Source organism: Propithecus coquereli, unplaced genomic scaffold (assembly GCF_000956105.1).
Source record: "Propithecus coquereli isolate 6110/MARCELLA unplaced genomic scaffold, Pcoq_1.0 Scaffold235, whole genome shotgun sequence".
NCBI lineage: Eukaryota > Metazoa > Chordata > Mammalia > Primates > Indriidae > Propithecus > Propithecus coquereli.
The window spans coordinates 892382-906990 of record NW_012147897.1 but is presented as its reverse complement, the minus strand read 5'-3'; the positions used below and the strand labels follow the sequence as shown (position 1 = coordinate 906990).

The window sequence follows — 14609 nt, the reverse complement described above, 5'->3', positions numbered from 1 at the left end:
TCCAAAGAAATTGAAATACTAAAGAAAAATCAAACAGAAATTTTGTCAATGAAGGAGGAATTCAGGGAACTTCAAAATACAATGGAAAGCCTCAAGAACAGAATGGATCATGCAGAGGAAAGAATCTCAGAGCTTGAAGACAATGTCTTTGCACTGAACAAATCAGATGAAGAAAAAGAACTCAGAAGCAAGAGACAAGACCAAAGCCTTCAAGATGTGTGCGATTATGTAAAGAAACAGAACCTTAGGATCATCGGTCTTCCAGAGAGAGAAGAAGAAGATACTCAAGGGCTGGAAAACTTATTTCATGGAATACTGGAGGAAAATATGCCAGGCCTGGCCAGAAATCTGGACATCCATATTCAAGAAGCACACAGAACTCCCGGGAGACTCAACATGAAAAGGCAATCACCACGTCACGTAGTTATTAGACTGACCAAAGTAAATATGAAAGAAGCAATTCTTCAAGCAGCGAGACGAAAGCAACAAATAACCTATAAAGGAAAGCCAATCAGACTAACTGCTGATTTTTCATCTGAAACCCTACAAGCCAGAAGGGACTGGGTCCCTATCCTTAATCTTCTAAAACAGAATAATGCGCAACCCAGAATTCTTTATCCGGCAAGGTTAAGCTTCATCTACGAGGGAGTAATAAAATCCTTCCCAGACAAGCAATCACTGATAGATTTTGCAAAGACCAGACCAGCCCTACAGGAAGTACTCAGTCCTGCATTACACACTGAACAGCACAATAGACACTCTTCAAAGTAAAATCATTCAAGAGTTAAAGCCTAGAACGTGGACTTTTGATGGCTCAAGGAGCAAAACAAAACAACAGAATCTCACCCAACAATATGAATGGAAACCTACTACAACTCTCAATCCTCTCAATAAATGGTTCTGTTTTTTCTCAGGGGCATGATGAGATTGGTACTGGAAGTATGGGGGAAAATAAAACCACAAACTGGAACCAATGCAGCTGGGCAAAGAACTGTTGCTGTGGCAGCACTGGTAGGTATGACAGGCAAATATGATGGGGATACTTGTCCCTATAGCATCCTATAGGCTTCTTCTAACATCCCCCAATTAACAGAACATAGCAGGAAACCAGCTGCCAAGTGATGGTGATGACTCAGGAGTTGTGTCCTTCTTATCAAAAGCAATGTGTCTAGAATGGTGGATTGGAGCTGATGTAGCCAAGAGCCAGTGCAACTAGGTAATGTGCTTGTGACACAGTTAATCTCAATATGGCCATGATGGGGGGTTTATTTGGTGTTCCAGCATGGACTGTTGATAATAACAGCAGTGATTAGTAACTATTGCCAACCAAGTGCTTCCACAATTCACTAAGCATTTTTAATACAAGGCTGTCAGTTGACACTTCTCAGATCTTTCCTAGGGATGTTTCCCTCCTTTCTACCAAATATCTTGTTATCCTAGGACCACTCAGGTCTCTTGTTCAATGGCCAGCAATAGAGTTCCTGGTTGTGTCTGAGTCAACTTTTGTTTTGGAACTTGCTGGCTGGTCAGGGACTCTTGGTGACTTCTCTCTCATCTTTCCCAATTTCTCTTTTTTCTGTTCATGAATGGCTTCTTTCCAAAAACTGAGTGTATGGCATAGCTATCTCTGGGTGATAGATTATGGCTGGAAACTTGTGCTCATCATTTTTGTGTCCTCCCATCTTCAGTTGTATTGTCCATCCTTTTGTGCTTTGACGCTCCATGGTGTTGATCCAAATGGACTGTATCACCCAGGTTCTCCTGTAATCTGACTTCACATTCAGTTCATAAAAGAGAAGACCAGTGGGAGAATGTAGGGTTGGAGGAGCGATCATGCTTTGACAATGTTTCTTCTTCCCTTTTGGCTCCTGGACCGATAATGGTTCCTCACAATCACTGGTCTCACTATCACTATCTCAGCATCCCTTGTTTGTTTCCTTAGCCCTGTCCATTATTCTGTAATTAGTTATTTCATTAACATCTCTCACTTGAAGTTATCTGAATGAATTTTGTTTCCTGCTGATTTTGCAACTAATACATATTTCTTCAATGAGCAAAGATAATGTCTCCTTGATCCTACTGGGTCTATTCAAACTTTACCTGTAAATACTTTTTGACCTTGAGATAGGTGCTAATCGGTCCTTTGCCACCTAAGGCATGAAGTAAATGCCTTTTTGGGGGGCTTTGATTTAGGTCTTAATACCATGAGCCTGTTTCAGCCATATGTTAGACTCCAGGAAAATCCCCACTGACATGATTCCTAGACATAGAAGGCTATGCAGGATTTTCCTCTACACCCTGTCAGAGCCTGAAACCAGGGTAGGGTAGACTTGCAACCTCCTAGTTGGCTGATGTGTAGGGATCTGGGTACACAACTTCATACATTTGCTCTGGTGCAATTATTAATAGAATAGACAGTCATAATTTCAGACTGAAAGGAGGGAGGCTTCTGTTCTGCTTTAGGATTCCTCTTTTGGCCTTAGCTTACATTAAAAATATAATGTTGGGAGAATCTATTTGGTATTTACCTTGTGTTTTACCTTGTGGAACACAAAGATTAGAACTTTGCTTTTCTAGCTCTCCAGGGGCTAGTCTGATTTGGAAGTAAGAATCACACCCAAATGTTTTGGAGAATGTAAGAGCTAAAAATAAATTTGCTGCAGCTCCTATATAAAAATCCCAGAAAGGGGCAGGAGGTGGTAAGGAACACTTTACATATAAATGAATTCAATAGCACAACTTTGTTGAATACTATAGTACAGTGTTATAATTGGATTTTCCTCTCTAGTTGTGGCTGAGGCAGGAAAACCATAGATACTAAATTCCAAAGTGAGTCGTCAGATGGTCAAGGAAAACAGGTCAGATTAGAATGAGAATACGCAATTTAGAAAAGAATTGAAAAAGTTATTGTAGACATAAAGAAAACAGACTAAAATATGAAATTTAAGATTTTCTCTTTTCTTGCTAATCTGCATGTCCAGAGTAAATCTACTATTATAATATAAACACATAGAACAGAATAGTCTTCTTAGCATCTTAAAATTGAAAATATCTTTCATACACCCTAATGCAGAGCTAGCTCAGTATCTTAAACAAGAGGCAAGTGGTCTCTTTGCAAGAATTGCCCCCCTTTGTTGTCAGAGCCTTGTTTTCTAAGAACTTCTTTTTCTTTTTCTGAGATAGGGGAATTTTGACACAGAGGTAGTATGGACAGGGTACCTCGTGACTCAGGGTGGTGCTGCCAAATAGGGCCCTTATTGTAAGGTTTGCGAAGAGGACAGCCTTAGAGAAATCTGTGTTAAGAGTCTATCTACTCTCTCACCAAAGCAGGAAGGATCGAGTGGTTAGGGAGAGGCAGGATTGGACCCTTCAGAGAGATCTGGAGAGGACAGATGACTGATGACTGACTCCCTCTGAGAAAAGTGAAGAGCAGGAAAAGGGACTGGAGAGTTTCTGTGGTGGTAGAATAAGGAGAACTGTTGTTTCACATATTGGGTCCATAATACTCTCCCAAGATGACGTGAGTGTGTCCTGTGGACCGATGTAAACTGAACACACATGAGCGAGCCAGTAAGAGCTCCCTTGGATCACGCCCAGTGGGGTTGTCCAGAAGCACAGCAGAAACCTAACAGAATTGGGGATAACCTCTAGGTCATGGAAGGAACTAGAGCACATTCACCAGATTAATGAAAACACTGGTGAGAAATCAGTACTGTTTGTTGGGGAGATCTTTGATGAACCCACAAAAGCAGTTCAAGAGAGAAAGTAGGTCCAAAAAATCACTAAATCTAGCAAATATGAAAACATCTTATGATAATATCAAATAAATAAGAATTTTACTATTGGTTTTACTTTTCTCTTCCTTTTAGCTTTGATCTTGGCAGTGTGAAAAATAATAGCTAGTAAGATGTGAGTGTGCAAGAGGAGAAGCCAATGCAGCCTCTCTCTCAATGTCCTGAGGCCGACCAACAGCCAGCTTCAGCTCAGACAGCAGGGAGGAGTATTGCTTTTGAATGAATATGCAAGTGTTGATTAATTTATTGAGCTGAATTCTTTCAATTTCTAAATTGAAAATGTGTTTTATGACTTAAAGTATTTCCTAGCATAAGCAGAAAACATTGTTTACTAACATTTTCATCCAGGAATAAGAAAGAATATTTTCCACTGAGCAGTGGAAAAGGGGTCTGGGGGGAAAAAAGAACCAAAAACTACATTTGTTGTAAAGAAAATATTCCATGCATACTGTGTGTTCATCAACATCAGTTACATTACAAAATACAACTGATATCACCTCTTACTTACAAGCAGATCACCTATCATATGGCCTGTTTAATAGCATTTGTTAAAATGTTTGCTTACAGTTGTAAAACATTTATAAATAGCAAATATAAAAATTTTATTATTTACAGGGAGGTGTTTATGATAGTTGAAAAAAATCTGTATTTTTCTGTAACTTCCTGTCTCAGTACCAGATACTTGATGACCCCAATAAAACAAAAAAGTACCCAAGCCTTTTCCGCTATAGTAGTAATCAAGAAGACGTAGAATAAAACAGTGAACTGTCATTATTCAGCTATTAAATTAGCAAATATTTAAGTAAAAGGTCATAATACTGCTGAGTGTAGCTGGGCAGAATACACTTATGATTAGCTAGTGGAGTGTAAGCTGGTACAGTTCTCCTGACAGGCAAAATGGAAACTGGGGGTATGTATTAGGAACTGTCAATTGTTACCTTATTTAATTCAGCAATTCTAATTACAGTGATGTATTAAAGGAAAAATAAGATATGAAAAAATATTAATAAAGATGCTACTTAGGTTTTCACATGGCATGAAAAACTGGAAAAGGCCTAAATAATTTAATTTAGGGAAATGGTTCCTTATGAAAGATTATATTGTGACCCAAGAAGAAATTAAAAGTTACACTTATTCATCCTCTTTTTAAGACTAAAGCATGATTTTCCTAGGTTTCCAGAGTGTTGGATGCTGACAGATGAGTCCCTCTCTGGAAATTGGCCTCATCTGAATGGAGTTGTCACATCCAAGGTTCCGGGGAGCACTTACCTAGTGACTGGTCAATATAGGTGTGCAAAGGCCTTGTCCCCCTTGCCTAAGCAACCGTGAAGGACCACTCCAGCTCTACAGCCCTCATGGGACTTTTTGAGGCCTCTGTTATAAGTGTGGGGGAGTTTGACATCCCCTTTTGCCCAATTAGGACTCTCTTACTCTCTTATTGATGCTATCCCAGAAAGTACACTTTAATAAATTTCCTGCATACAAATCTCCATTGCAGAATCTTTTTTTCTGAAAAATCTGATGTAAGACATGTTACTGCCTTGTTTCCCTCTTGATACTATTGCCCTTTCTTTCCTAGGAGGTGTGAAAATGGATTTGACGGCAAACACGTCCAAGGTCATCACAGTCCACCCTTTTTGCTACTCATCAAATATATTTAATAGATTCATGATTCAACCTAACGGGTATCATTATTTTTCTTTTACAGGCATTTGAGATTTTTTGTTTATTTGCTGTTGTTGCTTTCCATCAGTGCTCTTTATTTTTTCACAGCCTTACTGAGATATAATTTACATACCATACAATTAACCCATTTAAAGTATACAATTTAATGATTTTTAGTCCATTCACAGTGTTGTATAATTATCACCACAATCAAGTTTAGAACATTTTCATGTTCTAAGGAAACCCCACACCCATTAGCAGTCAATCCCCATCCACCCTCCGCCCAGCCCCTAGAAACCACTAATCTGCTTTCTGTTTCTGTGGATTTGTTTATTCTAGACATTTCCTATAAACGGAATTATGCAATATGCAGGCTTTTGTGACTGGCTTCTTTCATTTAGCTTAATGTTTCTAAGGTCTTCTACATATACAATGTTTTCTCTTCATGTTTTTCTGGGTATTGTTTCTATTTACTACAGACTGATTTCCTTCTGTCATGGAGAAGGGATGAAATATCCTGTCATAAGGAGGGAGGGTACAATATTAGCTCTTCATCTGGGCATAGGAGTCCTCTGTTCATTCAGGTTGTTGCCAGAGAGTTTAAGTGCAGACTTACCTTGGTGATCACATTCATTCTTGCCACCTTGGGGCAAATATCTCTCTGTGGCCTGAAAGATGGCACAAATAGGGCCAGGGTGGGATTATTGGGACAGTACTGAAATGGCTGAACGTTTCAATGGGAATCTCTAATCCAAGCACCTCAGGGATTGGAACATGCTATAGAATTGCTTCCATTTCATCTCGGTATTCTCCTATATATATCTCGGGCTGCAATTTTGTCTGTCAATGTTGTTTCATCTTTTGTTGTACCTTTCAGGGATTCCACAACTTTATAGGTCACTGATTATATGAATTTAATCTTTATTACAAACATATTGTCTCCCCTTTCTAGGGTGGGAATAGTTTGAGCATGTGTGATCTCTTCCCCTTCCTTATCTAATCTTTAATTCTTTTTTTATTATTAATATAATAGTTTTATTATGACACAATTCACCCATTTAGCATGTAAAATCTAATGTTTTTTAGTATAGTCACAGAGATATGTAACTATATCACAATAAATTCTAGAACACTTTCATAACTCCCCTAAAAACATCATACCAAGGAGCAGTCATACCTTACTATCTCCATCCCTCCCAGCCCTAAGCAACAATTAACCTACTTTCTGTCTCTACAGATTTGCCTATTCTGAAAATTTCAAGTAAATTGAATCATACAATCTTTATCTAATATGAATTTTTTTCATTTATCATATGGTTTTCAAGGCTCATACATTTTGTAGGAAGTACAGTACTTCAGTCCTTTTTATAGCTGAATTAATATTCTGATGTATGACCCCCTCACATTTTATATATCCATTTTTTTACCTGGTAGATATTTGGGTGGCAGCACCGTTTGTTGAAAACACTATTCTTTCCCCATTGAACTGTCTTGGCACTCTGGTTGAAAATCAGTTGACGGGAAATGTGAGTGTTTATTTCTGGACTCTAAGTTTTAGTTCATTGATTGTTATGTTTCTTCTATGCCATTATCATGCTGTCTGAATAACTGCAGCTGAGTAGTAAATTTTGACATTGGTAAGTGTGAGTCCTTCAGCTTTGCTGTTTTATTTTTCAAGATTATTTTGGCTACTCTGGGTCCCTTAAAATTCCATATGCATTTTAGGACCAGCTTGTCAATTTATGCAAAGAAGTGAGATTTAATTTTGATAGAGATTTCATTACATTTGTAAAGCAATTTGGGAAGTATAGCCATCTTAACAATATTAAGTCTTCAAATCCATGAATATGGCATGTCTTTCCTTTTATTTAGGTCTTCAATTTCTTCTAGCAATATTTTGGAGTAAAGTATTTTCAGTGTCCAAGTCTTGTGCCTCTTTGGTTAAATTTATTCCTAAGTATTTTATTCTTTTGAGGCTATTGCAAATGGAATTTTTTCTTAATTTGGTTTTGGATTGTTCATTGTTAGTGTATGGAAATACAATTGATTTTTTGTATATTTGATCTTATAATTTACAACTTTGCTGAACTCATTTATTAGTTTTAATATTTTAGTGGATTTCTTAGGTTTTTCTCTTAGTTAATTCCACTGTGGCTCTCTACTCTTGGAGTGAAACTCCTGATACATAAGCAGGGGAATAGGCAGAATAGCATATAGCTTGTTGAGCTTGTATCTCTTGGTATGGACCCTCCGCCTTAGGACTGAGCTGGGGAAAGTATGATGGGGCCCAGTATTTTCTGGTTGCCATGCTAGAAGTACAGCCTCTGCTCTGTGAGTAGAGGCTGAGTGGATGAAAGGAGACACTGACCTCTAGGTTGCACTCACCTGTATAAATTCTGCAATGTGGAGCAGAAATGAGAAATGCTGGTGGTCTAGACCAGTGGTCCCAACCTTTTTGGCACCAGGGACCAGTTTCATGGAAGACAATTTTTCCATGGGCCAAGGTGGTGGGGGAGATGGTTTCTGGAAGATTCAAGTGCAATGCATTTATTGTGTACTTTATTTCTATTATTACTATTACATTGTAATATATAATGAAATAATTATACAACTCACCATAATACAGAATCTAATGCTGCTGCTGATCTGACAAGAGGTGGAGCTCAGGAGGTGATGCAAGTGATGGGAAGCGGCTGTTAATACAGATGAAGCTTCCCTCGCTCATCCACTACTCACCTCCTGCTGTGCGGTCTGTTTCCTAACAGGCCACGGACTGATACGGGTCCACGGACAGGGAGTGGGGACCGCAGGTCTAGACTGAGAACTGAGGGGCATAGGAGGAAGGGAAGGAAGCCCTGTGTTCTTGGCTACGTCTATTTGGAGTGGAGCTATCAATATACTGAGCTGTGAGGGGAAGGAGGGCAGAAGCCAGCCATACTTCAAGTCCCACAGACTCTCACTGTTCTTACAGTTATTTAATATATTTTCTTGAAAAAATATTTTATTTTATTTTCTGTATACCCTTAGGGTAATTTCCAAAGGATGTAAATGTTTATGTTTATATCACTATATATATATATATACACACACACACTATATATATGTATTCTCTCTATATATACACACATATATGTGTGTGTGATTATATATACACATATAAAATTATATCTCTCTCTCACTATTTATGATTGTATAAATGCATATGTATCTCATAAATATTAGCTATATATAATTATTGAGCTTATGTGTGTATATATATTATATATAATATATATGTATCTCTCTCACTGTTTATGGTTGTTTCCTTGAATGTTGTGTCCTCACAGCTCCTCATGCTGCTCATGCTACCATTCTGAAAGTGGATTCCTCCAATTCTTGACCTTATATCTCAAACAACACATTGTGATGGTTTCCCAGGCTGGATTAAGCTTTATTCTTACATATTCTTATTACTCCTTTTGCCTATATCTATATATTCCAACATATCACATAGTAATCAGATTTTGATTGGTTATTTTCTTATCTATGTATTTCACTATTAATGAAAATATCTTGCCTTCTCTGCCACCCTATCATATTGTGCAGTGTCTGGCAATAGTAGACACTCAGTAAATGAAACAATGAATCAATGGTGATTAAATTATGTGTAAGAATAATAGGTAATAGGGTCTAATTTAATTTAAAGTTAAAAAATTTAATTAACTATTATGTATACTTCAAGAAAACCAGATAGGACAGAAGATATGAGTTATTATTTTACATGTAATTTTGGAGGCTTGATCTCATGAGCAAAGTGTTCATTTTAGCCATTATTATTCATGCTTCCAAAACTTTACTAACATTTTTATATTAAATAATATCAGGATATTGCATTGCTCATTTCTAAAGAGTAGATTAATAATAGTTCTATTGAAAATAAAGAATAAATTTCCTCCAAACTGCATCCCCCACCCAACCTTCTACTTTTTTGATTTCTGGTTACTGATATAAGGAGTTATATTGATTAAACTCTATGTCTTGGAAGTGATAACTACGGAGTAGATTTTATTGCAAAGTATTAGAATCAGACCTCAGATCCCTTGGGAAAGAGGACTTTTTTAATGGCCCTACGGATCTGCTTGGTTTTCACACTGTAAATAATGGGATTCATCACTGGTGGAAGAAGCAAATACACATTGGCCATAAGAGTGTGCACATAAGGAGGTGCTCTTTTCCCAAACCTGTGGACAAAGCACAAGCTAATGAGAGGGATATAGAAAATGGCAACAGCACCTATGTGGGAGATACAAGTGCTAAAGGCCTTATGACGCTCCTTTGGGGAAGCAATGCTTAGGACGGTCTTAATAATCAGGTTGTAAGAGAGAAGAATAAAGACAGAGTCCACTCCTGCAGTGACTATGAGGACAATAAGTCCTAAAACACTGTTGATCTTATTGTCAGTACATGAAAGCTGGATAATATCAGGATGGAAACAGTAGGAATGGTGGAGCACATGACTTTGGCAGAAGGACAGACATTTAAGAAGCAAAGCCAAAGGCAATAGGATCACTGTGCCTCTGACAAGGATCGCAAACCACACTTTGACGATTCTGGAGTCAGTCAGGATGGTAGCATATCTCAGTGGGTTACAAATGGCAATGAAGCAGTCAAAGGCCATTGCTAGGAGCACTGAGGACTCCATGACAGTAAAGAGTTGAATGAAGAATGTCTGGGCAACACAGGCGTGGAAGCTGATCTGTCTTGCGTTGAACCAGAATATGCGCAGCGTAGAGACTAGTGTGGAAATACACAAGCCCAGGTCCGTGGTTGACAGCATAGAGAGGAAATAGTACATAGGTTCGTGGAGACTTGACTCAGTGATGATAACAAATAGGATTATGCCATTTCCAGAGAGGGCAGTTATGTAGAGACAGCAGAAGGGGACGGAGACCCAGGCATGAGCAACTTCTAGTCCTGGAACTCCCGTCAGGATAAAGATCAGAGAAGAGGAAGTGACGTTAAGAAAAGATGACATGATTACTACGGAAGTATAATTCTGTTGCCATAAAATGTCCTAGAATGAGAAATGATAATACCATTCAGCAATTTTGTTCTGACTTCTATAATATTAACTGTAGTTAGATAAATCAAATTGGAGGTTAATCTCGGGATTTTATCCTCTCCCTTTTACTTCCCAGTTTTAAATTCCTTTTTTTCTGCTTTTCAACTTCCTCTTCGTGATTCTAGTTTTCTGACTCACAATAGAGAATAGTAGCTCTTTTTTTTTAAATTTTCAACCCAAGGGTGCTTTTGGTCCTCTTTCAATTTCACCCTAATCCGTTTCTCTCTCTGTTCCTTTATGCTTTCCACACAAGGGATAATTGGATTAAAATAACCTGAAAATACCACGAATTCAGTGGAGATTTGAAAATCATATTAGTTTTTGAAAGTAAGATTTATTATTTAATAAAAATATACATATATTTGAATCTTTGTGTTAAAAACTTTTCTGCATTATCATGAAACTTTACCATATGTTTTAAAGATATATAGCATTTTAAAGAAATAATTTTACATAAACAAATAATTTTATACAAGTGAAAATGGCCTATTTGTTATTTCTTGGTCAATGATTTTACCCCAGCCTTGTTCTGGTTGTTTCTAGCTTAGGGTTGTATTTCTGATTTTGATTCTTGATTTTCTTATCTGTTGTCACCTTAGCTGAGTTGATACATAACTCTTAAAGAAAATTATCTGTAACACCACCTTCAGCAATTAGTTTTTAAAAGGACAACTGTATTAAGTTTCAGGGCTAGGAGTGAACTTAGGTGTACAGATGCCTGATATGACACTTCCCTTCCCAGCCCAAAGTTGTTGCAATCATTGCCACCTTTTACTTACATACAAGCCTCAGAAGTAACTTTCAAAGTCTGTCTTCATCAAGATAAATAGCACTTGTGAACTTTTAACTCTGCCAGTAGGTAGCATCTGAAATAAGACTTACTACTATGTAGGTGAAGTCTAGGTGAGTTTGCTTCTCTTTCCTTTCTTCTTTCCCATATTGACTTCACTCTTGTGATCTACTTCCCTTAGATTCTCTTAGGAAAATCTTGCTAAGATTCTCACTAAGCCAATCTGGTGGTGCTCTGAATTTCTGTGTGTTGTTCAGCCTTGAGAAGATTAGACGGTTTCCTCATAGTCCCAGGCATTGGCTCATGACCCATTGGCCACTCATGGACAGTTAGAACCAGGATGCCTCCAACCATTTGATTTGGAGAATATCTTCCTGCAGCTGTGTTATAGCCACACAATATTACCTCCTTATGGAAGCAGTCTGGCTCCAAATCTTAGTTTATGACACCTCTTGGACTGCATGTTTTGTTGTGGACTATATATATCGCCAGCTATAATACTATTGGTGTCCAGTTTTGGCTTTTATTCCTGTTTTTAGAGGCCACTGAGATCCCAGTATATCTTACATCTAAGGCTACTCAGTTTTGATTTAGCCACAAAATAGCCATGTCTTTGGTCTTGTGAATTAATGTTAATAGTAAGGATGGTTGACTTAGATAATATACATTATTATTTTCTTATTCGATGTTACTGAAGTATAAAAGGATCACAAAAATAAACTTTTGAGCATTATGTAATATCCTAAATATTTGAGAGATTATGGAAAGGGCCCCATGCAGAAAACTCCAAGTGCTGATGATAGTGATTGTAGAATAGGTACTCTGCTGACCATGAGGTGATTCATGTTCCATTAACTTCATAATTTGACTAAAAAGTATACTAGGTAAAATAAAATCAATTTATAACTCAGTTTTCCAGTATCAATCCAATATTAATATGCAAAACATAAAAGTAAAATCTGTTATTCATCAGATAATTTTAGAAGAATATTTTAGTGGTTGTAAATATGGAAAGATAAAAAAATGTTTTTTTAATTTCAAAATATTAAGGGGTACAAAGTTTTTGTTACATGGATACCTTGTATAAGGCTTAAATTGGGGCTTCTAGTGTGCCCATCACCAGAATACTGTTTGTTGTACCCAATAAGTAGGTTTTTACCCCTCACCACCCCCCACCATCCTCTGTTCTTGGTTTTCAATGTCCTTTACATCTCTTTGTGCCTGTGTGTGCTCATCATTTAGCTCCCAATTATTAGAGAGTACATCTGGTGTTTGTTTTTCCATTCCTGAGATATTTCACTTAGGATAATGATCTCTAATTCCATCCAAGTTGCTGCAAAAGACATTATTTCATTTCTTTTTATAGCTGACTAGTAGTCCGTGAGGGGTGTGTGTGTGTGTGTGTGTGTGTGTGTGTGTGTGTGCATGTGTGTGGGTGTGTATGTGTAGACCCAAAGCAAAATGGGTATTTTCTTAAGATCTTTTCTTCTGCTGGCTTGGAGTTTGGTTTGCTCTTCCTTTTCTAGTTCCTTGAGAAGTGACATTAGGTTGTTAACTTGTGGTCTTTCTGTCTTTCTGATATGTGAATTGAAGGACATGAACTTTCCCCTTAGGATTGCTTTTACTGTCTCCCATAAATTTTGAAAGTGCTTGTGTCTCCTTCATTGTTGAGTTTGAGGATTCTTTTAGTTTCTGTCTTAATTTCGTCATTGACCCAAGCATCATTCAGCAGTAGGTTGTTTAATTTCCATTATTTTGTGTGTATTTGAGTGTTTACTGTGGTCTGAGAAGGTACATGATATGATTTCAATTTTTTTGAATTTACTGAAAGCCATGTATAATGAAGTTTTGAGTATTTCCTGAGAGGTAGGTCTAGTAATGACAAATTCCCTTAGTGCTTGCTTCTCTGGAAAAGTCTTTATTTCCCCATCATTTATGAAACTAAATTTTGCAGGATATAAAATTCTTGTTTGGCAGTTCTGTTTAAGAAAACTGAAAATGAGGCCCCAATGCTTTCTGGCTTGTAAGGTCTCTGCTGAGAAATCTGCTGTTAGCCTGATGGGCTTTCTTTTATAGTTGTTGCTTTCATCTTGAAGCTTCATTTTGACTTTGGCCATGTTGGTGATTATGTGTCTTGGAGATGTCCTATTTGCTGTGAACCTTCCTGGTGTTCAATGACCATCTTGTATCTGGATATCAGAATCTCTGGTGATATCAGGCAAGTTTTCCTCAATAATTCCCTCAAACAGGCTTTCCATGCTTTTTGCTTTTTCTTGTTCTTCCTCAGGGATACCTATAATTCTTATATTGGCCCGTTTTTCACAGTCCCATAATTTCTCTGGGTGACTGTTCATTCTTCATCATTCTTTTCTCTTTATCTTTGACTGACTGGGTTAGTTCAAAAGCCTTGTCTTCAAGCTCTGAAATTCTTCCATTTGCTTTGTCTAGCCAATTGTTGAAGCTTTTTATTGTATTTTGAAATTCTGTAAATGACTCTTTCATTTCTATAAGGTCTGTTATATCTTTTCTTATGCTGTCTGTCTATTTAGTGAGTTTTTTATATTTTTCATTCATGCCCTGAAACATTTTTTGGGGGGTCTTTGTGTTGGTTTTCAACTTTCTCTTCAATCCCATTCCCCTTATTTGTCATCCACATTCTGAATCCCATCTCTGACATTTTGACAATTTCCTTTAGATTGGGATCCATTGCTGGAGACCTATTGTGATCCTTTGGGAGTGTCAAATCAGCTTGTTTTGTCATGCTGCCAGAGTTCTTATTTTGGATCCTTCTCTTCTGAAATCACTTCTCTCAGCTCAAGACAGATAAGCTTGCAGTGCAACTGTTCTCCTCTGCTGGAAACTCTCCTACTTAGTGCAAAGCAGAGAATCCCCGGATGGTGCACTTGTGTCTTATACTTGAGGATTGACCCAACCATAGAAGGGCAGATGACTGTGAGCATTTAACATTGTTGCTCTCCTGCCTCTCCTAATTCACCATTATTCTGTGGTTGTCACTGGTGGTCTCTACATTGTAGAATGAATGAATGCCCCACCTAGTTCTGTCAGCAGCGGTGATTATAAGGTCAAGCTGGCATGACAGTTGCTCTACTCTGATCTGCAGGCAGTGGCGACTGTCAGTGCTTGAGAGCTGTAGGATTAGAACTGTGGACGTGGCATTTGTCAGCCACTGTGGCTTGAACGCAGCACAGCCCATCTGTGGGCAGAGGTGATTGTCAGCCCATGCCCATTGCAGAGCTGT

General features: G+C 37.8%; 1 protein-coding gene across 1 annotated transcript; it reads right to left on the bottom strand.

The window, feature by feature from the left end:
• Positions 1 to 9522: 9522 nt before the first annotated feature.
• On the bottom strand, positions 9523 to 10473 carry LOC105811373 (olfactory receptor 51F2-like). Its single transcript, XM_012645557.1, has one exon. The coding sequence runs from the start codon at positions 10471 to 10473 to the stop codon at positions 9523 to 9525; it is 951 nt and encodes a 316-aa protein (XP_012501011.1).
• Between the last annotated feature and the right edge of the window lie 4136 nt (positions 10474 to 14609).

Coding starts and splice junctions, on each gene's coding strand:
- LOC105811373 (XM_012645557.1), bottom strand. CDS start 10,473: ATGTCATCTTTTCTTAACGTCACTTCCTCTTCTCTGATCTTTATCCTG.